Source organism: Mustelus asterias, chromosome 20 (genome assembly GCF_964213995.1).
Source record: "Mustelus asterias chromosome 20, sMusAst1.hap1.1, whole genome shotgun sequence".
Taxonomy (NCBI): Eukaryota; Metazoa; Chordata; class Chondrichthyes; order Carcharhiniformes; family Triakidae; genus Mustelus; species Mustelus asterias.
In genome coordinates this window covers 33,475,980-33,501,202 of record NC_135820.1, presented here as the reverse complement: position 1 = coordinate 33,501,202, position 25,223 = coordinate 33,475,980, and the positions used below count along the sequence as shown (strand labels likewise).

Below are 25,223 nucleotides of genomic sequence, written 5' to 3'. Positions count from 1 at the left end.
AAAGGAGAATGAAAAACATAGGGTCCTATAATCTTATCATTGCATGCCACACAGTGTATTTATGTACCAGTGTATAGTGTTACCATGCTGCCTCCGATGTTGAACATGATGAGGTACAATTCTTAGCTCATATAATAATGAAAGGGACCACATTTTGAATCAGTGAAAATCTAAAGTTGTAAACCAGACTAAAATTAAAAACAGCAAAGTTCTGATTGAGCCTTCAGTTTTCAACTGGTTTAAAATGGACTCATGCTGAGGCACTAAAACCAGTCTGGAAATTGGACAGGAATACTTACTCGGACTTCCGGCCACGTATTGGCTGCAAAGTTACAATCGAGACACTTGAAGCCCTGCTCCCCTGCATGTGCTCTCTTGTGACTCTCCATCTCAGCTCGGCCATGGAATGACGCTGTACATACTTTACAGGAAAACTTCTTCATTGATGATGACTGCAGGTTTGAATCAACTTGCGGAGATGTGATGTCACCAGCAAACTGGGAAACCAGAAAATAATTTTAGAATTTTTAACTTTCCTCCTTTTGAAGGGGGATGAAATCCAGGGTTGAATGGTTCGGGATCATTTCCAAGGCTGGTCTGAAGCCAGTGGCCCTCAAATGTAATGAATTAAGTCTCTCTCAAGACACAAACACCACCTTTGCAATGGTGAAACCAGAACAACATATCCCGATGTAGCAGATCAACACCATGATAACACATGCGATGTTTTGAAAAAAAAACCAAATATTTTTCTAAATGAATTGTATAAAAAAAACTCCCTTCAAGTTTTGATCCCATTTATTTAGTTAACTTCACATGTTCCCTAAATGATAAGCGACAAGTAGCTGCTTGCCTTGGCTATCACCACATACAGCTGGGAGTTCAGCCACCACCTCACTACACAAGTGACATTAGCTCAATATTATCCAACTTGAACTCAAACTACAAGAATATAAAAATCAGTATCTCAACAGATCATTCAGTGGCATAATTAAACCTTTAATGCTAGTTGACAAGTGTAGAAGAGGGATGAATCCAGTTGTGCAACCATGTATTGTGCTTTCTTTCAAATGGGAGATTCAAACTCACATTTGCTAAATTAGCAGTCTCATAACATAATCAATACATTACTGCACCCTGGTGACTCACACTTTGATCAAGACAATGTAAAGAAATCCAATGGAGGAAAACCACATACCTCAATCTGTTGAAACTGGTTCCCCTGCACATTTGTCGTCATGATGAAGTGACCATGGTGCTGCTTTAACTCATCACCACTGACAACCACTGTGTGAGCCACATCCCCATTGCCATCTGAGCCACTAAGAAGGGAAGACAAAGTAAACTGAAGCAGTGAAACAGATTTACATTGATGCTGCAGGGGATGCACCACAGAATCTTGCCAGCAATACTATATTCAGGGCCATGATTGAGATTTTATGCATTACACTCCTTAGTTTTGAAGTTGTGTCTGTTACAGGAGTAAAAGAACATTGAAACAAGAAAGATTGGCGGGTTCAATAACTATTTATTATTTAGTTTATAACTTTGTCTTAAAGAGGAAAATTGCATTATTGTCTCCCCAGTAGGGATTTCACTCATAATGCAAGTGACAAGAAAAGGATGCACACTTGTGGTATTCCCAGTTCATTCTCATATTTGAACTATACATGGACTTCCAAAAGGTGTGGCTTGTTAGCAAAGTTGAAATCTATGGAATAAAAGGGACAGTGCCAACATGGATGCGAAGTTGGCTGAGAGTTGGTGAATAGTAGTTTTTTGGACTGGAGGAGATCTATAGTGGTGGCTCCCCAGCAATCAGTACTCAGGCCACTGCTTCTCTTGATCTACATTAATTAACTAGACATGGGTGTACAGGGCACAACTTCAAAATTTGTAGATGACTCAAAATTAGGAAATATTGTGAACGGTGAGGAGGACAGCGATAGACTGCAGGAGGATATTAAGAGGCTGGTAGAATGGGCTGATACGTGACAGATAAATGTTAACAGTGCAGTATGAAGCGATACATTTTGGTAAGAGAGGCATATAAATATTCAATTCTACGAGGGATGCAGGAGCAGAGGGACCTGGGAGTGTGTACACAAATCATATTGAAGGTGCCAGGTTAAGAGCATGGCTAAAAACACCTACAGGATCCTGTGTTTCAACAGAGGCATAGAATATAAAAGCAAGGAAGATATGGTGAACCTTTATAAAATACTGATTTGGCCTGAACTGGAGTAGTGTGTCCAATTCTGGGCATCAGACTTGAAGCAAGACATGAAGATGTTAAGGAGGGTGCAGAAAAAAAAATGAGAATGGTTCTAGGGGTGGGAGACTTCAGTTAAGTGGCTGATTAGAAGCTAGGGCTGTTTTCCTTGGAGAAGTTCGAGGGGGGATTTGATAGAAATGTTCAAAATCAAAGATCTGGACAGACTAGATAGGGAGGAACTGTTAATGGAAGGATGGCTAATCTATCTAACCTACACATCTTGGGACACTAAGGGGTAATTTTACCATGGCCAATCCACCTAACCAGAGCACCCGGAGGAAACCCACGCAGACACGGGGAATGTGCAAACTCCATAGAGACAGACACTGACACCCAAGGCCGAAATTGAACCCGGGTCCCTTGACCATTCAAAACGGAATTGAATGATTATCGGAGAGAAAAAAAATGCACGGCACTGTGAGGCAGCAGTGCTAACCACTGTGCAAGCCTTAATTTAAACTACTGTTATCTCTTAATGGCAGATAGCAAAGGTTTCTACAAATATATAAAATGAAAAAAAGAGTGACTAAAGTAAACATTGGTCCTTTAGAGAATGAGAAGGGGGATGCAATAACTGGAAATGAGGAAATGGCGAGGCATTGAACAGGTAACTTATGCCGGTTTTCACAGTGGAAGACACAAATAACATGCCAAAAACTGATGACAAGGCGGCTATGGCAGGTGAGGACTGAGAAACTACTGTCATGAAAGAGGTAGTTTTGGGCAAGCTAATAGGGCTTAAAGTAGACAAGTCTCCTGGCCCTGATGGAATGCATCCCAGGGTACTAAAAGAGATGATGTGGAGACTTCAGTTAAGTGGCTGATTAGAAGCTAGGGCTGTTCTCCTTGGAGAAGTTTGAGGGGGGGATCTAAAAGAGATGGCAGGGGAAAATAGCAAATGCACTAGTGGTAATTAATCAAAATTCGCTGGACTCTGGGGTGGTTCCCGTAGATTGGCGTCACATTTGCTGTTTTCCACTGTTTAAAAAGGAGATAGATAGATAAAAGTCAGGTAACTATAGGCCGGTGAGCTTAACTTCTGTAGTAGGGAAAATGCATGAATCTATCATCAAGGAAGAAATAACGAGATATCTGGATATAAATTGTCCCATTGGGAAGATGCAGCATGGGTTCATGAAGGGCAGGTCATATTTGACTAATTTGGTGGAATTCTTTGAGAACATTACGTGCGCAGTGGATAATGGGGAACCTATGGATGTGGTGTATTTAGATTTCCAGAAGGCACTGACAAGGTGCTGCACCAAAGGCTGCTGCATAAGATAAAGGCGCACGATGTTACGGGCAATGTATTAGCATGGATAGAGGATTGGTCAACTAACAGAAAGCAAAGAGTGGGGGTAAATGGGTGTTTTTTCTAGTTGGCAGTGACTAGTGGTGTGCCTCAGGGATTAGTGTTGGGACCGCAATTGTTTACAATTTACATAGATGATTTGGAGTTGGAGACCAAGCGTAGTGTGCCAAATTTTGCAGATGACACTAAGATGAGTGGCAGAGCAACGTGTGCAGAGGACACGGAATGTCTGCAAACGGATATAGATAGTCTAAGTGTGTGGGCAAAGGTGTGGCAGATGGAATACAATGTTGGTAAGTGTGAGGCCATCCTTTTGGTAGCAACAACAGCAGAATGGACTATTATTTCAATGGTAAAAAATTATAGCATGCTGCTGCGCAGAGGGACCTGGTTGTCCTTGTGCATGAATCACAAAAAGTTGGGTTACAGGTGCAGGTCATTAAGAATACAAATGGAATTTGTCCTTCATTGCTAGAGGGATGGAGTTTAAAAACAGGGAGTTGTGTTGCAGCTGTATGAGGTGCTGGTGAGGCCACACCTGGAGAAGTGTTTACAGTTTTGGTCTCCTTACTTGAGAAAGGATATACTGGCATTGAAGGGGGTGAAGAGGAGATTCACTAGTAGACTGGGACTATACTCATTGAAATTCAGAAGAATGAGGAGAGATCTTATAGAAACAGATATTATAAAGGGAATAGATAAGATAGAAGCAGGGAGGTTGTTTCCACTGGTAGGAGAAACTAGAGCTACGGGGCATGGCCTCAAAATAAGGGGGAGCAGATTTAGGACCGAGTTCAAGAGGAACTTCTTCATCCAAAGGATTGTGAATCTGTGGAATTCCCTGCCCAGTGAAGCAGTTGAGGCTACCTCATTGAATGTTAAGGCAAGGATAGATAAATTTTTGAACAGTAAAGGAATCAAGGGTTATGGTGAGCGGGCGGGGAAGTGGAGCTGAGTCCACAAAAAGATCAGCCATGATCTTATTGAATGGCAGAGCAGACTCGAGGGGCCAGATGGCCTACTTTTGCTCCTAGTTCTTACGTTCTCTTGTCCTCCCTTGTCTTTTATATTGTTCAGAAACAGGAGCAGAGGCAAGTGCTAACAGATCTCTGCAGGACATGAAGTCAGCTGAAGAACTGGGCAGCACTAAATACAATATATATTCATGACTTGGGAGGAAGGAAGTGAATGTACTGTGGTCAATTTTGCAGGAGACACAAAAATAGATGGAAAGGCAAGTTGCGAGACTGATACAAACAGTTTACAAAGAGATATTGATAGGCTAAGTAAGTGGGCTAAAAGTTGGCAAATGGAGTATGATGTAGGAAAGTGTGAAGTTGTTCATTTTGAAAGGGAGAACAAAAGAACAGTATTATTTAAATGGAGAAAAACTGCAGAAAGCTACAACACTTGGGACTTGGAGGTACTTGTGCATGAAACACAGAAAGCTAGCACCCAGGTGCAGCAGGTAATTAGGAAGGTTAATGGAATATTGGTTCTTATTTCAAGGGGATTAGAGGATGAGAGTAGGGAATTCTTGCTGCAACTGTGCAAGGTTCTGGTGAGACTACGGGGTGAATTGGCCCGTTCCGCCCGCCACATGAATTGTAGTGGACTTGGGGGTGGGGGGGCGGTGGGAAACCATGGAAAGGTCCCTTGACCTCAGGCGGGATTTTCCAGTTTTGGGGCGAACGTGGCTGGAAAATTCCACCCTACATCAGAGCAGTTTTGGTCCCCTTATTTAAGGAAAGATATTATTTCATTGGAGGAATGTCAGAGAGGGTTCACTATAATGATCCCTGGTATGGAGGGATTGTCTTAGGAGGCAAGGTTAAACAAGGACGGTGTAGGTATAGAAAATCAGGAAGGGGCATTGTGATTTACTTGAACAATTTACCATAGAGAGGGAAGAGGTATTAATGGTTTTAATGGGCCTAAAAGTGGATAAATCCCCAGATCCAGATTGGATGTATTCCAGGCTGCTGTGGAAGGGAGGAGATTGCAGCAGTTCTGAAAATAATTTTCAAATCTTCTCTATCCGTACGAGGTGCCAGAGGACTTGAGGACAGCTAAGGTGGTACCATTATTCTAGAAAAGTAGTGAAAAACCAGGAAAATACATGTGAATGAGTCTAACTTCAGTGGTAGGGAAACTATTGCAAAAAATTCTGACGGACAGAATTTTTCTCCATCCGGGGGGGGGGCTAGGATTGATCAAGAATAACCAGCATGGTTTTGTCAAAGGGAGATCATGTCTTACAAATTTGTTTTTTTTTTAAAAAAAGACGATGACTAGGTGTGCAGATGATGTTTTCTACATGGACTTCAGTAAGGCTTTTGACAAGGTCCCACATGGGAGGCTGATGAAGGTGGTAAGAGTCCATGGAATCCAGGACAATTTAGCAAATTGAATCCAAAACTGTTTTAGTACTAGGAGGCAGAGTACTTATTGTTTGTAGTGTACATTAATGATCTGTACATGAACGTAGGAGGTCTGATAAGTTCACAGAAGACACAAAAAAATTAGAGGTGCGGCAAATAGTGAGGAGCAAAGCCTTAGATTACAGGACGATGCGGATAATATAGTTAGATTAGTGGCAAATAGAATTTAACCCTGAAAAGCGTGAGGTTATGAATTTTGGGAAGACTAAGAAGGCAAGGTCGAATGAATGGTTGAACCCTGGAAAGTATAGAGGATCAGAGTATTTATTCAATGCCTTGGTTAATTCTCTGAGGGCTGAGGGGCTTTGGAACTCGTTCCAACAGAGATAGCTTGAAGACAGAGTCCTTGGTATGCGATGAGCATAGTCCCCGAATACAGCAGGCCAGGTAGATAAGATGGTTAAGAAGATATTTGTCTTTATTAACCAAGGCATTGAATAAGTGCAGGGAGATTATGATGGAATTGTATAAAACGCTGGTTAGGCCACAGCTGGAGTACTGTGTGCAAATTTGATTACTACACGATAGGAAGGAAGTGATTGCAGTGAAGAAGGTGCAGAGGAAATTCACCAGGATGTTACCTGGGCTGGAGCATTCAACTATCAAGAGAGTGGATAGGCTGGGGTTGTTTTCCTTGGAGTAGAGAAGGCTGAAGGGGGACCTGATGGAGGTATAAAAAATTGAGAGGCGCATAAATAGAGTGGATATGAAGGAACTTTTCCCCTTAACAGAGGGGTCAATAACCAAGGGGCATAGATTAGGTTAAGGGGCAGAAGGGTTATTTGAGATGCAAGGAAAACGTTTTCACCAAGGTAGTGATGCAAATCTGGAAAACTCTGTCTGAAAGGCTGTTAAAGGCAGGAACCCTTGTAACATTTAAGAAATATTTAGATCAGCACTTGAAATGCTATAGCATACAAAGCTACAGACCAAGTGCTGGAAAATAGGATTAGGATAGGCGTTTGATAACTGGCATGGACATGATGGGCTGAAGGGCCTCTTTCCAGTAGAAGAATAAGAGGTGATCTCATTGAAACATATCAGATTCTTAAGGGGGTTGACAGGGTAAATGCTGACAGGACGTTTCCCCTCATGGGGAGGTCCAGGACCAGAGGGCACAGTCTCAGAATAAAGGGGCACCAATTTAAGACCGAGATTAGGGAAATTTCTTCTCTGAGGGCTGAGGGGCTTTGGAACTCGTTCCAACAGAGATAGCTTGAAGACAGAGTCCTTGTGTATATTAAAGGTCGAGAAAGATAGAAACAATTTTTGATCAGTAAGGGAATCAAGGGTTATGGGAAAAGGGCAGGAAAGTGAACGCGAGGAATGTCTGATCAGCCATGATCTTACTGAATGGTGGAGCAGGTATGAGGGGCCAAACAGCCTACTCCCGTTCCTAATTCTTATGGTCTTATGGTATCCTAAATACATTTCATTAGAGAAAAGCTTGTATTGTGTCACATGTTTCAAATGAAATGAATTTTACAGCTTTATTTAAGAGTGAATTAATGCTTTCTCAAAAGCTTCCAGGCGACATTTACTTAGCAATAAAAACAGTGACTTAGAGCTTCAGCTACACAAGACAATTATTCCTGCAAGAAATTGGATTTCTAGCGTTCATGGTGTTTGCTTTCATGTTACCTGTAAACTGCAGTGGCATGTTGCATCTCCTCACTTCCCGGTGTGACAATATTATATTCTGTTCCATTTGTATAAGGGTTGATGGTGACTTGTGGGATTCCAGAGCTCTCTATGGTTGTGGCTTCGTACATTTCCTGAACCACAGTCTCACCATGTTCACCCACATGAAGAGTGACAATTTTGTGTTGCGGCGATACGGTCAACTGCTCCTCCTCTTGGTTTTGAGATTCCTGGGAAGACTGATCTTGGACTGTACTGTCCGATTTCAGTACAGCTACCTGAGTAGAGCAAATCAGACAAGTGACAATGAAAAACTGCTATAACTTATACTTAAGCACTGCTGGTCCACATCCTCTACCTCAGAGCAAAGGCCTAAAGGTTGTTTACACAATTGGTAAGAGTCTTTGGGTCTGGTATGAATCAAGCCTCTTTTCTAATTTAGTGCTAATAGCAAGCCACACTGAAACTTTCCAGCATTCTCTGGATATACATGAATATAAAGTCACTTCTCTCACACTGGTGAGATTACTTTGAAAAAGAAAGCACAGCTCTCATTCACCATCTGGAGAAAATGCTCACACCAGGAAACAGACATCCACTTCATAGTGACAGACTGACAAATCTGCTGGAATTCTTTGAAGATGTAACAAGTAGAGTTGATAAGGGGGAAACCAGTAGATGTGGTATATTTGGACTTTCAGAAAGCGTTTGGCAAAGTCCCGCATAAGAGATTATCGTGCAAGATTAAAGAGCATGAGATTGGAGGAAGAGTATTGAGATGAATTAAAAACTGGTTGGCAGAGAGGAAACAAAGAGCAGGAATTAATGGGTCCTTTTCAAATTGGCAGGCAGTAACTAGTGGAGTGCCACAGGGATCGGTCCTGGGACTCCAGCTATTCACAGTATATATTAATGATTTGGATGAAGAAACAAAATGTTTCTCAAAGTTTGCAGATGATACCAAGTGGGGTGGGAGGGTGAACAGTGACAAGGATGCAGAGATCCTTTAGCATGATCTGGACAGGTAGGATGAGTGGGCAAATCAATGCCAGATGCAGTATAATTTGGATAAAAGTGAGGTTGTTCACTTTGGAAGCAAAACAAGGCGGCAGATTACTACTTGAAAGGCTGTAAATTGGGAGAGGGGAGTGTGCAATGGGACCTGGGTGTCCTTGTGCACCAGTCGCTGAAGGTAAGCATGCAGGTGCAACAGGTGGTAAAGGTGCCAAATGGCAGGTTGGCCTTCATTGCAAGAGATTTCGAATACAGGAGCAGGGATGTGTTGCAATTATACAGGGCCTTGGTGAGGCCACGCCTAAAATATTGTGTGCAGTTTTGGTCTCCTTTTCCGAGGAAGGATGTTCTTGATCTCGAGGGAGTGCAGCGAAGGTTTATCAGGCTGAAAACAGATGCAGCTCTGGAGGAATACAGAGAGTAGGAAAGAACTCAAACGGGGAGTTGGAAGGGCAAAAAGAGGTCACAAAATGTTCTTGGCAGACAGAATTAAGGAGAATCCGAAGGCATTTTATTCACATGTTAGGAACAAGAGAGTTGTCAGGGAAAAAGTCGGACCTCTCAGGGACAAGGGAGGGGAATTATGCTTAGAACCCAAGAGAATAGGGGAGATCCTAAATGAATACTTTGCATCGGTATTCACAAAGGAGGGACTTGTTGACTGGGAGTGTCTCAGAGGGAGGTGTTGACCCGTTAGAGAGAATCTCCATTACAAGGGAGGAAATGTTAGGTTTTTCAGGTAACATTAAAACTGACAAACCCCCAGGGCCTGATGGCATCTATCCTAGATTGCTCAGAGAGACAAGAGATGTAATTGCTGGGCCTCTGACAGAAATCTTTGTCTCTTCATTGGACGCAGGTGAGGTCCCTGAGGATTGGAGGATAGCGAATGTTATTTAAGAATGTTATTTAAGCAGGGATAACCCAGGTAATTATAGGCCAGTGAGCTTGACGTCCGTGGTAGGGGAGTTGTTGGAGAGGATTCTTAGAGACAGGATGTATGCACATTTAGAATGGAACAATTAGCAACAGACAGCATGGTTTTGTAAGAGGGAGGTCATGCCTTACAAATTTGGTGGAGTTTTTTGAGGAAGTGACAAAAACGGACGACAAAGGAAAGGCCGTGGATGTCGTCTATATGGATTTCAGTAAGGCATTTGACAAAGTCCCTCATGGCAGGTTGGTTAAGAAGGTTAAGGCTCATGGGATACAAGGAGAGGGGGCTAGATGGGTAGAGAACTGGCTTGGCCACAGGAGACAGAGGGTAGCAGTCAAAGGGTCTTTTTCTGGCTGGACGTCTGTGACCAGTGCTGTTCCACAGGGCTCTGTACTGGGACCTCTGCTATTTTGATTTTTATTTTATATATATATATGCTATTTTGATTTATATATATATATAAATAATATATATATATATATATATATATATATAATATATATATATAGAGGGGGGAGTTGTACAATAAATGGCAGAGCCATCAAGAGTAAGAAACACAGAGGGACCTAGGTGTGCAAGTCCATAAATCCTTGAAGGTGGCAGCACAGGTTGAGGTGGTGGTGGAGAAGGCACATGGTATGCTTGCCTTTATAGGACAGGGTATAGAGTATAAAAGCTGGAGTCTGATGATGCAGCTGTATAGAACGCTGGTTAGGCCACATTTGGAGTACTGTGTCCAGTTCTGGTCGCCGCACTACCAGAAGGACGTGGAGGCTTTAGAGAGAGTGCAGAGAAGGTTTACCAGGATGTTGCCTGGTATGCAGGGTCTTAGCTATGAGGAGAGATTGGGTAAACTGGGCTTGTTCTCCCTGGAAAGACAGAGAATGAGAGGAGACCCAATAGAGGTGTACAAAATTATGAAGGGTATAGATAGGGTGAACAGTGGGAAGCTTTTTCCCAGGTCAGAGGTGACGATCACGAGGGGTCACGGGCTCATGGTGAGAGGGGCGAAGTATAACTCAGATATCAGAGGGACGTTTTTCTTACACAGAGTGGCGGGGGCCTGGAATGTGCTGCCAAGTAGGGTGGTGGAGGCAGACACACTGCATCGTTTAAGACTTACCTGGATAGTCACATGAGCAGCCTGGGAATGGAGGGATACAAACGAATGGTCTAGTTGGACCAATGAGCGGCACAAGCTTGGAGGGCTGAAGGGCCTGTTTCCTGTGCTGTACTGTTCTTTGTATTCCCGGGTTGGCGGGATTGATGTACGAGGAGAGATCGACTAGGGTGGGATTGTTTTCGCTGGAGTTCACTCGAATGAGGGGGGAATCTCATGGAGACTTATAAAATTCTAACAGGACTAAACAGGGTAGATGCAGGGAGGATGTTCCTGATGGTGGGGAGTCCAGAACTAGGGGGTCACAGTCTGAGGATTAGGGGTCGACCATTTAGGACAGAGAGGAGACATTTCTTCATCCAAAGAGTGGTGAGCCTGTGTAATTCATCACCACAGGAAGTAGTTGATGCCAAAACATTGAAAGTATTCAAAAGGTGGCTAGATATAACACTTGGGGTGAATGGGATCAAAAAAGTTATGGGGAGAAAGGATTAGGCTATTGAATTGGACGTTCAGCCATGACTGTGATGAATGGCGGAGCAGGCTCGAAGGGCCAAATGGCTTCCTCCTGCTCCTATCTTCTATAGTGTGTTAAGATCTGACTGGATGCAACTAATAATTTCTATACTTAAATATCACCAACAGAACAAGGAAAGTGTGGAGAGAAAATAGAGCTAACGTTGCGAGTTTGGATCACCCATCATCAGAGCTGAAGGCAATAGAAAATCGGATGACATTTGATCTCTGACACTTCCCTTTCCTTCCTTGATCTGTCTCCATTTCTGGCCGTAGACTGCCCGCTAGTTTTTAATCACAAGTCCACCGACTCCCACAGCACCCTCGACTACAGCTCTTCACACCTTGTGTCCTTTAAGGACTCCATCCCATATTCTCAGTTCCTTCGCCCCCGTCATATCAGTTCTGTTGATGCCAAAATGGCACCGCTGATATGCCTTCTTTCATCCTTAATCATGGTTTCCCTCCCACTGTGGTTGACAGGGCTTTCAACTGTCTCCGACTCATCTCCCATGCCATAGGTCTCATCCCCTCTCCTCCCTCCCAGAATCTCCTTGTCCTCACTTTTCACCCCACCTGCCTCCACATTCAAAGGATCATCCTCCACCATTTCCACCAACACCAAATACATCTACCCCTCACTCCCCCGAGTCAGCATTCCATAGGGACTGTTCCCTCCAGGATACCCTGGCCCACTCCTCCATCACACCATCATCTCACCCCCTGCCCACAGCACCTTCCCATGCCACTTTTGCATCCTCCCTGCTCACCATCTAAGGGCCTAAACACTTGTTTCAGGTGAAGCAGTGCTTCATGTGCACCTCCTCTGATCAGGTGTATTGCATGTGCTGCTCCCAATGCGGTCTACTCTACATCGAAGAGACCACAGACTGGGTGACCATTTTGCAGAACGCCTTTGGTCAGTCCACAAGCAGGACCTAGACCTTCCTGTCACATGCCATTTCAACACATCAGCCTGCTCACATATCATATCTGTCCTTGGTTTGTCGCAATTTTCCCCTGAAGCCCAACGCAAATTGGCGGAACAGCACCTCATCTTCTGATTAGGTACTTTACAGCATTCCAGGCTTAACATTGAGCTCAACAACTTCAGTGCATGACCTTTCTCCCCTCCACCTTCACCCCATTTCCATTTGTTTTATTTTTTCATTTCATTTAGTTTAAAATTTTCATTTCTTCCATTGTTTCCTTTTCCCACCATTTGAAAAAAAAATCTCACTTTCCAACTATTTTCCCCCGACCACGGTCTCTCCTCCAACATCTGCAGTAATATGCTTTTAAGAAAATTGTGGACACTGCAGAATATTTTCCATGAATTATTGGATGGTTAAATTTAATCAGGGACTGCAACCCGAGTTAGAGATAGGACAGTTCAACCTTGATTTTGATGAAGTAGAAGCAGCAGCTTCAAAGTGCTAAGGAAGTACATGTTTATACAATCTCAGTATCACATCACACTGCCATTCAGATACCACTCACTAGGACAGAATTTTACCACCTGGGTAGATGGGGCAGGGACTGTAAAATTCATTGGGGGTGCCTTCCCCACCACCCCTGACCTGACTGCAATTTAACTGGCAGCAAGTGAGCCTTCGCACCACCTGAGCCCCTTTCTCAACCAGCTGCAAAGTTTTGGCTGGCAGGTGGGAAGCCCATCAGGCAAGTTTGCTTGGGTGGGAAAGAGGCGGAAGTGTACCTTCTTCCCAAGTCCCTTTCTTCTAATTAAAGGTCAACCCATCCTGAAGGTCTTCTTCCCTCCATGGGCTTCCCCACCTACCCCTGGGGCCTCTGACAGCCAATCAAATTGACCGACACCTCTCAAAGGTGATGCTTCTTCCCCAGATGGGGGGCAGAAGACCCATCTCAAGCCAATTAACTCTCAGAAGGTGAAATGGCTGCCAGGCAACATGCCAGAGCGGGGGCAAGTTTAACAGCGGTTTTTTTCAACTGCAGAATGGGAAAAATGGAATTTAACCAGTGTTCCATATAACTCAAGTTATTGATATGAACAGGTCTTGGTATCCTGATTTTTCCACCGATGAAGATGCAGTTCTATGAACAGCCAACTGAACCTTCAGGCCATAAAACTCAGAGGATAAACAATAGAGGAAAGGGGAAAAAGTATAAGCACAAATCGTGCCAGGGCTCAGTTTGCAATTAACTCAGCCTATAGTTTGCATAACTCTGATGACAATAATACTGTTATTGTTTTGAGATCACCAAATAAAATTCAAAATAAATCTCAATATTTTCATGTTTCTTTCCAGTTTTATTATTTGATATGAATGACTGTATGGTATCTTGTTAATCAAATTGGATGAATGCACACTTCCCAACCACACTTTGTTGAAAGATTATTTTAAAGTTCTGCACCTGTAATGAATTTGTGACCAGCTCCCTTGGTGTACTCATATTCAGCAGGAGGTCCAGGGCACTTTGTGCTGTGATTTCCGAGGATTCACTTGTACCTGACAGGCAAAAGAGCACATGCTTATTCATCACTCTGTATACAGTCAATACATTTCTCCCAATGGAAGGGCGGAGATTAGAAATTCATCAGATGATGATGAATTAGAGGCAGAAATCCATGTGTCACAATAGGACATTGGGTTTGTGCGGAGATTCAGAAACTTAGGGTGCTTGCCCCAAGTAAATGTGGCGAATTCTTAATTTCTCAACTGGCTATATTCTTCTTGAAATCAGATAAGGAGCTATACAGCAATTTGGAGAACTCAAGGCTCAATAGCTGAACTTATCCATCTAATAATTGCTTCTTGCATAATTTTGTTTTTAAAAACATAAAAGGCCAGCCTCCCACTTACACCCTCCCCAAACTCATCCTAAATGCAGATAATTTATTTTCTAATACACACCAAAACCCATTCATTAGCCCAGTCTCATGGATGCATCTTGGCTTCAGGTTCAGCTATGCTTGGAGTTTAAAATCCTAGCCTCACATTCAAACCCATCCATGACTTCGCCCCTTTGCATCTCTGGAACATGCTGCCGGCTCTCCAACATTCCAAAAACTCAACATTCCTTCAACTCTGGTCTCATGCACCCATCCATTCCACAAAAAATCCTCCACACATCCTGAGCAGCCCCACCACCTGTTTCTTTTGTTTCGCTATTGAGCCTAAACTTTGGAATTCACCCCTTAAATCTGTCTCTCCTTTTTTCAGACAATGCACAAAACCTACCTCCACCTTTGGCTTGGTGTTGGTTTCTGTCAGGTTACCCTACAGCATTGCTATAAAGATACTAAGCAAAATACACATTCTTGTTTGCATCATTTAGGGACAGATGTTTATATCGAAAGGACCACAGATCAGAAGACAGAAGGATTTGCTTTTACACTTAGAAAAATTACTTGACAGAATTCTACCAACGGAGTCATATACCTTGTTCATATATGATTGTAGCAGTTCCCAAAGATTCCTGGTTGACCATTGATGTTGGAATGGTCTGGTAGGTCAGAGGTACCTAACAATATAAAATGTACAGAATTTCAGACAGAGTTCAATCAAAAAAAAAACATTTCCAGCAACTGAATGTTACTGAATCTGGGTGCTAACTGCTTTGGTCTCTTTTGTGGGTCTGGAGATTTAGAAGAGGCTGTCGTCTTACGCATGGGATAAATCCTACATGGAACTGCTAAGATCTGAAATGCTGAGATATGTAAAGATTAATAAGAACATTGATTTAGTGTGGCTCTGAAGCCCATGGTAAACTCCCAAACAAAAACTTTACCACATGGGCATGCATTAAGACATTAGTGGTGATGATGAACCAGTTTCCACATTAGATCACTGGCTTAGTAATAGATTTGGACACTGAACTATATAGCATGGGTAGAAAGCACTTTGTAATAACATGCCCTCAAATTCCCCAAGTGCTTCCCAGTCAATAGATTTATTTTCAAGTGAAGTCACTGTTTGTGGATAAACACAAATTGCACTACACGCAAGATACCACAAACAGTAACTGAAACAAATGACTAGTTAACCGGTGCAGTGGACAGTTCGGAAAAAGCTCTCATATTTCCAACATTACTGCAAATCCACAATAAATGTTGTTTTGAGAGTTGAGGATGAAAGAAAGAGATGAGGGATGGCAAAAGGTGAAAAGGGAATATTTACATAATAAACTAGTTTAAAAGAGGACCACCAAGAGTAATTGATGAGTTTAGTTATCCAACGAAGTTCTTGATATTACAACAACACTAAATAAATCACAGAAGTACTATTTCTGAAATTGCTGGCTACAGAAATTAGGCACAGGGGCAATTTGAATTAGAAAGGCATCTTTTCTAGAGATTGCGAGGGAATGTTTGTCATTACAATGTAAATAGATGAACAGGATTATATTATTCTCCGTGACAGTCTGCTGACCAGAGATAACATTGAATCTTAAGACTAATGCTCGTGCACCACTTCACATTTTTTTCAGTCATCTGCTGGGTCATGCTGCCTTTCACACAATTATGCACTGTGCGTGCACAATGTAACAAGTCAAAAATGAAGGTTAAATTCTAAACAATTAACTACCGATCTATTTATTACAGCAATTCAATCTCATGCTTATGTTCACTTTCATAAGCTACCATCTACTGAATTGCTGCCTTGAAACAGTGGCAGCTTTTCAGATCATTGATTCTAATCATGGAATGTAAGCCATCGTTTAAAAAGGGAGGAATATAGAAATAAGTGGAATATTTTCAAGAATCCACTGAGAATGTAAGGGAATCACATCTCATGGGGAAAGAAATGGAATTGAGTTGGAAAGAAATTGATGTGGGTACTTTATTCAAATACAAATCTAACAAGTAGATCAGAGGAGAGATTAATCGGTTACAGAGAATAAAAAGCTGATTGGAAGCCAAAATAGAAAATTAAACAAGAATTGAAGAACATAAAGCAAATGACAAACTTAAAATATTAAGAATAATCAAAATGACACTTAGCTTAAATGCAAGCATGTGAAAAACAAAACTAGTCACAATTTGGCATCTATTTTTGTTGCATTTGTCAAGAGGAGTGGTTCATCAAAACGATATAATGGCGAAGGCAATATATAAAAATTGAAGTAACAATAAGCCCAGTGAATCCAGAATAAGTAAAATGTGAGGAGGGCATCTCAAAGGGCAAAACAAAACAAAATATGCAGAGAAAATGAGATGTAGGCAGGTGTACTGCGAATGAATTGCGAAACAATATCTCAAGATGGAGGAATAAGCAGTAGAAATAGAAGGAAAGCAATAATAAAAGAGGAATTCTGGATACTAGTGGATGGTTGATTGAAAGCTTCAGTGCAGTAATATTAAAGAATGTGGACAATATCTTATAGTGCATAGCTTGAGCAATGGAACATAAACTTAGGTGGGCAGAGGGTAATATTTAACTTGTACAGAGCCCAAAACAAAATTCTGACAATCTGTAACTCTGCTGGCTATAAAGAAGGTACAGGTGATGGTAATGAAAAATGAGACACCTGAATCCAAGACAAAGGAAGCCAGGATGATTACAATGGACAATAGGCAGTTCAGGGAGATGTTATGGAACAAAATCCTAATAAACCAAACCCAGTAAGTTATTTTACATTCCTTGAAAGTATAACTGGGAGCACAGACACAAACTCAAGAATGATGTTAACAGGAATTTTAAATTTGACTAGCTCATGGAGACTGGTGAATGTAGTGAACTGATGGTGAATGGGGAAGGCAAATGCGGTCAACAAATTATTTGGGAACACTCTTTAGCAAAAGAAAGCTGTGATGGGTCTTGTAAATTATATTCACAGAAATGCTGATGCAGAAACTCAAATCCAAACCTTGCCTCCCTTTTGCCTGTGGGGTCGAGGAGAATGAATTTAACCCAATGTTCCAAAGCTCCTATTATGGAGAGGAATTATGGTACCAATATTATAGGTCATTTTGAGATGGGAAGGGGAGGAGAAAATGTTTTAAACTTTTATTATAAAATAAATTTTATTTTTAGGGGCGAAAGGTGGACTGGGAGAGAGATTGACAAAGTGGGTCTACCCAAATTTTTCATAAAATGTGATTTCAGGAAAAAAATATTTGTATTGGAAGATTTTGAATTAGATGATTGGAACCAATTTTATTATTTGCCCTTATAGTGAAGAAAACATAGACAAACAGTGAACCGGTAAGGAAAAAGAAACCTGGCCACTCTTCACAGACTCAGCTGCAGAACAAGAACAGACAAAAACAAGTTTGGAAAATGATGCACTGTGTGAGATGATTGGGAGCAATCCCAATCTGGACCCAATGTCCAGAGAGTTGCACTCACAATGGTGTCTCGTATGCTTTCCTGTGTAGACTGCATCTGCTCATGCTGTTGCTTCAATTCTTCTATCTGCTGTAGAGTGAAGAATGGCCGGCGCCTGCGTGGTGGCTCTTCAGGATGAATCTTTGCCCAGTCATCATAATATTCCTGATGACGGCACTGAACGTGAAGTCGCAGGTTTTTCTTGTGTTTGGTGTTGAAATGGCAGAGATCACAGGAGAATGGCTTCTCACCTATGAGAATGTGCATTTAATATACGTGTAATCCCTTCACAAAAACAAATCATTCACACTGCTAAACCAACTATTCTATTTTAATGGTTTAAATATAATGGTTAAAATACTATACAGGGAATACTGCTTTCGAAAGGAACATAATTCCATGACTTGAACATTAAACTGCAAATCCCATTAACCCAGATATTGGCGTAACTACATGGCACATTAAAATAAAACCATACAGTAATAATTCAAAGATTTGGGTTTGAATTGATTATTTCGTTAATTGGCAATCTTGGAGATTAGTCAAAGGGTGGGTATGGAAACCAGAAAACAAATTCACATCACCTTCTTCAATTCCATCTGGTCTCCATATAACATTCAACTGCTCCTTGCAATTTTCAAATAATTACTCAATAACTAATGCGATTTTTAATCATTTTCCATTACAGTCACCAACATTTAAAATACTTGTTTAAAGTTGGGTAAATCCTTTAAATTAGTCAAATTGCGCAAACCATTTTTTATAACCATTAGTGTAATGGTGCTCATAGCATTAACACAAGCAGTTTTCTTATTTTTCCCAAAATAGCTGTTCAGTGAGTATTAAGGTGCAACTATAATGTATATTTAAATGACCTCAAACTGGTGTCAGGTTGCAGTATACACTATTCAGCAATGACTGCTGTGAAAAAGTTAGCAAGTTCACACCTCGTTAAGGTGCAATAACTGTACATTTAATTCTCCAAATGGAAAGCAATAAAGAAACTCAAGACTGTCATTTAATATGAAACAGTGAACTTTGAAAGTACAGTGGCAACTTGTCGTATTTAATAATTTGGGCAGAAAAAAATGCCTAATCTGATACACTGCATTTAGCAGACAAACTGCGCTCACACTAATGTACACAGCTTTGGAGACAGTGCTACTATAACATATTTCAGATGCTCATTAAATAGGATATTATTTGGATCAGTATAACACAAACAACTGTTGCTTATGTGGTCCAAGTAAATGTGCTAGCAACATGCTATCATCAAGGAAGAAATAGTGAGACATCTGGATATAAATTGTCCCATTGCTAAGACGCAGCATGGGTTCATAAAGGGCAGGTCATGTTTGACTAATTTGGTGGAATTCTTTGAGAACATTACATGTGCAGTGGACAATGGGGAACCTGTAGATGTGGGTGTATCTGGATTTCCAGAAGGCATTTGACAAGCACCAAAGACTGCTACATAAGATAAAGGTGCATGGTGTTACTGGTAATGTATTAGCATGGATATAGGATTGGTTAACTAACAGAAAGCAAAGAGTGGGGGTAAATGGGTGTTTTTCTGGTTGGTGATTAGTGGTGTGTCTCAGGGGTCAGTGTTGGGACCCAGCCACCCAGACCGATCGTGGGCCCCTCCACTCTTCCACTGATCTCAGGCAGAGTGGCAGCGGACCCCCCCCTTCCCCCAACAATCTCAAGCAGAGTGGCAGCGGACGACTCCCTCCTGCTCCCTCCCCCTCCCCCACTGATCTCAAGCAGAAAGCTGTCAGACGCTAGGCACTTACCTCCTCACTAACTGGAGTGCCTGAATCGGACTTATAGAATATATAACAATACATAAAATGGAAAAGATTGGCTAAAGTAAACATTGGTCCTTTAGAGAATGAGAAGGGGGGGGGCCTAATAAATGGAAATGAGGAAATTGCTGAGGCATTGAACAGGTATTTTGTGTCGGTCCTCACAGTGGAAGACACAAATAACATGCCAAAAATTGATGACAAGGCGGCTATGGCAGGTGAGGACCAAGAAACTATTGTCACGAAAGAGGTAGTTTTGGGCAAGCTAATGGGGCTCAAGGTAGACAAGTCTCCTGATCCTGATGGAATGCATCCCAGGGTGCTAAAAGAGATGGTGGGGGAAATAGCAAATGCACTAGTGGTAACTTATCAAAACTCGGTGGACTCTGGGGTGGTTCCCGCAGATTGGAAAACAGCAAATGTGACGCTACTGTTTAAAAAGGAGGTAGACAAAAAGGCCGGTTAGCTTAACTTCTGTAGCAGGGAAAATGCTCAAATCTATCATCAAGGAAGAAACAGTGAGACATCTGGATATAAATTGTCCCATTGGGAAGATGCAACATGGGTTCATGAAGGGCAGGTCATGTTTGACTAAGTTGGTGGAATTCTTTGAGAACATTACGTGTGCAGTGGACAATGGGGAACCTGTGAATGTGGTGCATCCAAATTTCCAGAAGGCATTTGACAAGGTACCACACCAAAGGCTGCTACATAAGATAAAGGCGCACGGTGTTACGAGTAATGTATTAGCATGGATAGAGGATTGGTTAACTAACAGAAAGCAAAGAGTGGGAGTAAATGGGTGCTTTTCTGGTTGGCGATCAGTGATTAATGATGTGTCTCAGGGATCAGTGTTGGGACCGCAATTATTTATGATTTACATAGATGATTTGGAGTTGGAGACCAAGTGTAGTATCAAAATTCGCAGATGACACTAAGATGAGTAACAGAGCAAAGTGTGCAGAGGGCGCTGAAAGTCTGCAAAGGGATATAGATAGTCTAAGTGAGTAGGCAAGGGTCTGGCAGATGGAGTACAATGTTGGTAAATGTGAGGTCATCCATTTTGGTAGGAATAACAGCAAAATGGACTATTATTTAAATGGTTAAAAATTGCTGCATGCTGCTGTGCAGAGAGACTTGGGTGTCCTTGTGCAGGAATCACAAAAAGCTGGTTTATAGGTGCAGCAGGTAATTAAGAACGCAAATGGAATTTTGTCCTTCATTGCTAGAGGGATGGAATTTAAAAACAGTGAGGTTATGTTACAGCTGTATAAGGTGCTGGTGAGGGCACACTTCGAGTACTGTGTACAGTTTTGGTTTCCTTACTTGAGAAAGGATATACTGGCAATGGAGGGGATGCAGAGGAGATTCACTCGGTTGATTCTGGAGTTGAGGGGGTTGGCTTATGAGGAGAGACTGAGTAGACTGGACTATACTCATTGGAATTCAGAAGATTGTGGGGAGATCTTATAGAAACATATATTATGAAGGGAATAGATAAGATAGAAGCAGGGAAGTTGTTTCCACTGGCAGGTGAAACTAGAACTATGGGACATGGCCTCAAAATAAGAGATGGAACAGATTTAGGACTGAGTTGAGGAGGAACGTCTTCACACAAAAAGTTGTGAATCTGTGGATTTCCCTGCCCAGTGAAGCAGTTGAGGCTACCTATTTGAATGTTTTTAAGGCAAGGATAGTTTTTTGATTCCTGGCTCGGGTCACTGTCTGTGTGGAGTTTGCACATTCTCCTCGTGTCTGCGTGGGTTTCCTCCGGGTGCTCCGGTTTCCTCCCACAGTCCAAAGATGTGTGGGTTAGGTTGATTGGCCAGGTTAAAAATTGCCCCTTAGAGTCCTGAGATGCATAGGTTAGGGGGATTAGCGGGTAATTATGTGGGGGTGGGGCCTGGGTGGGATTGTGGTCGGTGCAGACTCGATGGGCCGAATGGCCTCCTTCTGCACTGTAGGGTTTCTATGATTTCTATGATTAGTAAAGGAAGTAAGTGTTATGGTGAGTGGGCGGTTAAGTGGAGCAGAGTCCACAAAAAGATCTTATTGAATGGTGGAGCAGGCTTGAGGGGCCAGATGGCCTACTCCTGCTCCGAGTTCTTATGTTCTTTTATGTCTGTTTCGCGCCGAAACTGGATGGGTGAACGTGGTGGTAAAGAGGGAAGTGCTGGTAAAGAGGGAAGTGCTGGTAAAGTTGGGCGTGCAGCCCATTACGTCAATTTAAATGCATGCAAATATCCCGATTGTGGCCATTTTGGGGCCTTGGTAAAGGGGGAACCGGTGCGGAGGCGAGTGCAGATGACGTTACTTGCCTCATGCCCGACTTTACCACGTTTTCGTGCCTGAAAACGGGCGCAACACAATGGTAAAATCGGGCCCGCTGTATTCCCCCCCCCCACCTCCCCCCGATAGTCGCGCCCTGGCCCATCATCACTCCCTGCCCCTGCCACCTCCCCCCACCAACCCCCCAACCCCGACTGATCAAATTTCCCCCAACCCCACCTAAGCCAAATCAACCTCTCACACCCCGCCCCCCCCCCTCCCAAACACTAGCTGATCGCTCTGCCCCCTGGTTGTTCGTCCTGCCCCCACCCCCTCTATGGGATGATAGGCTGGGTATGGGGGCGGGGCGGGACAATCACCTCACCCCCAACCCTCGGCCGATCACCTTGCCCGTCCACCCCATGGCGCTCGATCGCCCCATTCCTCAGATGATTGCCCTCAATACTGACAATCGTCCTGCCACCAACCACCACCCACCCCCCCCCCCAAACTCCTGCGGCAGCCATTTGCCCCAGCCCCTGGCCGAACACCCCACCCCTTGGACGATTGACCCCCTCCACCCGCCGATTGCTCCCTGTCCCCAATGCCCCACCCGATTGCTCCCCACTCCACCCCTGCACCTCCCAACACCAATCTCCTTGCCCAGGCCACCGCGCCTTGGTCCGATCGGCCCACACGCCCTGCCCTACCCTGTCTGATCGCACTCTGCTCCGCCCACCAATTTGCCCCACCCCAGCCATTTGCCCCATCCCGTCGATGGCCGACCCCCCCCCCCCCACCGTCTATTGCCCCTGCCCCGCCATGTTGATTGCTCCCCACCTCCCCTGCAGCCAATCCATCACCCCACTGCCCCCCCTTTGCCAATTGTGCCCCCCAATCAGCCCCTCCCAGCCAATCACCCCTGGCCTCAGGCCAGATGGCCCCCACCCTGATCGATCACCATGTCCTCTTGGCTGCTTGCCCCCGCTACCCAGGCCTCTTGCCCTACATCCCCCTCCCCTCCCCCAACCTGACCCATTACTCTGCCCCCATTCTCTCCCCCCCCCCCCCCCAGCCTGACCCAGCACTCTGCTGCGCTACCCGCCCCCCTTGATTTGAGTACATGTGGATCAACTTCACTCCTCCTCCTAACACTAAACACAACTACAAAAGTCTCCCTACCACCACAAGTTCTAAAATTTATGTGTGTCCCAAGTAGGCTTACATTAATACTGCAATTAAGTTACTGTGAAAATCCTCTATTCGGCACACTCTGGTGCCTGTTTTGGGTAGACTGAGAGAGAATTTAACATTGTCAATGCACTTAACCAGCATGTCTTTTGGACAGAGGGGAAACCACAGCACCCTGGGGAAACGTATGCAGACACGGGGAGAATGTGTAAACTCTGCACAGACAGTGACCCAAGCCGGGAATTGAACCGAGATCCCTGGCGCTGTGAGGCAGCAGTGCTAACCATTTAAAATGAGACAGGGTTTTCATAGAATCATACAGTGCAGAAGGAGTCCACTCGGCCAATCAAATCTGCACCGACAACAATCCAACCCAGGCCCCATCGCCATAAACCCTAGCTCGTCCACCTGACACTATAAGGGGCAACCTTAGGGGTTATGGAAGTCTTAAATATGGTTAAATATGTTGGAGGCAGTGTGTTGGGAACCTGTTGCATATGCCTTCTGTTTAAAGCACCTTTCCTTCAACGGAATTCCCTAGTTAAAGATAACAAGAAGCAGAGAAGCCTCATCTCTCAACTTACCCGTGTGCTTAATGGCAACATGAGAAACCAGAAAGTCTTCTTTAATGGTGGAGTACTTGCAGAAGTCACATTTAAATGGTTTGTCTGTGGTATGCGACAGCTGGTGGTTGAGGAGGAGTTTTTTGTTCTCACAGACATAGTCACAGAATTCACATTTAAATCTAGAAAGCAAACCAAAGATTAGTCTCAGGAACACAAACACTGATCATTGCCTAACCAGAGTGTACACACTGGGTGAAAAAAAAATTAAAATAGCTTTGAGAGAATATTGAACTGACATCAATTACATATCAACGATAAATCAATGATTTCAATTGGAATGTAGGTGGCAGGATTCAGAAACTTCCAGAGTACACGACAATAGACCATGAGGTTGAAAATGAGGAAGATCACCAGAGCACGCAGGAAGCTATCAATGAACTAGTCAGGTGGCTAGAAAAGTGGTAAATGGAATTCAATCCAGAGAAGTACGAGTTATGCGTTTGGGAAGGGAAACAAGAAAAGGGAATATACAATAAGTGGTAAATATAGAGGGACCCTTATGTGCATGTTTGCAAATGCCTGAAGGAAATAGGTTAGGTAAATACGGCAATTAAAGACAACACACAGGACTTTCTGCTTCAACAGCTGAGGTAGTGAATATCAGAGCAGTGAGATCATGCTAGGATTATATAACACACCAGATAGGCCACAGCTAGAGTACTGTAGACAACTTTGGTCAACACATTACAGGAAGGATATGATTTCACCAGAAAGAACAGAGAATTATGGAGATATTGCCAGGATTGGAGAAATTTAACAGTGAGGAAATATTTGATATGTTGGGGTTCTTTTCTGAGGGGATTTTAAATTGAGGTGCGTAAACTTACAGAAGCCAAGATGAAATGGATAGGAGGGACCTATATCCCTTACAGAGAGCTGAACAACCAAGGGCAATAGATTTAAAGCAATTGACAGGAAGATTAGAGGGGGGGTTGAGGAGTTTCTTCTTTTTAAATCGAGATTGTGGGAGTCTACAGCTCACTGCCTGAAAGGGTGGTAGAGACAGAAAGTCTCTCTGCATTTAAAAAAAGTACATGAATATGCACTTGGAAGTGCTATAACCTGCATGATTATGGAGCAGGAGCTGGAAAATGATATCAGGCTGGATAGCCTTTTTTTAGGCCGTTAAAGATGCGATGACCTGAATGGCTCCCTTCCGTGCTGAAAACGTCTATGATTCTAATCTGAAGTTTGTAACAAAAGTGCTAAACATTGTTCAGTAGTTAAACTAAAGCCTGCTGTGTTTCACAGCAAATGAACTTCAAACAGAAGTCTCAGACATTATGTTCAGAATCATAGGGAAAATTCTGCAATCTGTATGGAATCAACACGAGAAGTCATAACTGTCTCCAATTTAGCACTAAACGGGCAAAGTGAGTCACAGATTATTGAGAATCAGTATGGCAAATAGAAAAAAATGCCACTCTAATACAGTACGAGGGTCCAGAGGGTCTCTCGTGTGATTGAAGGGACATGTTAGAGCAGATAGAAAACCAGCATTATTGTACATTTTTCCCAGTGCTGTCTTTACTGTTTCTGTGTTTGTCTTATCAGGCTCAGGAAATCCAACATTGAAAGAGAAGAGGGAAATGGTGGAAGCACAAAGCAAGTGTCTTTGCCACTATGCCTTGCAGACCATGGTTCATAGATGTTTACAGTGCAGAAGGCCATTTGGTCTGTCATATTCACAGCAGTCAACAACGATCTGACTAAAAACTAATTCCATTTTCCAGTGCTTGGCCCATAGCCCTGAAGATTATGGC

At 43.0% G+C, this 25,223-nt stretch overlaps 1 protein-coding gene across 1 annotated transcript in view; it reads right to left on the bottom strand.

Moving 5' to 3' along the window:
* The window catches only part of LOC144508713 (zinc finger protein 335-like), a 107,615-nt gene that overhangs the window by 18,449 nt on the left and 63,943 nt on the right, over positions 1 to 25,223 (bottom strand). Inside the window, exons 27-33 of the mRNA XM_078237022.1 lie at positions 23,419 to 23,579; positions 17,589 to 17,818; positions 14,679 to 14,760; positions 13,651 to 13,745; positions 7,670 to 7,947; positions 1,199 to 1,322; positions 300 to 497 (exon numbers count right to left, since the gene is read on the bottom strand). Coding sequence (XP_078093148.1) covers positions 300 to 497; positions 1,199 to 1,322; positions 7,670 to 7,947; positions 13,651 to 13,745; positions 14,679 to 14,760; positions 17,589 to 17,818; positions 23,419 to 23,579 — 1,168 coding nt within the window. The remainder of the gene's footprint in view (positions 1 to 299; positions 498 to 1,198; positions 1,323 to 7,669; positions 7,948 to 13,650; positions 13,746 to 14,678; positions 14,761 to 17,588; positions 17,819 to 23,418; positions 23,580 to 25,223) is intronic.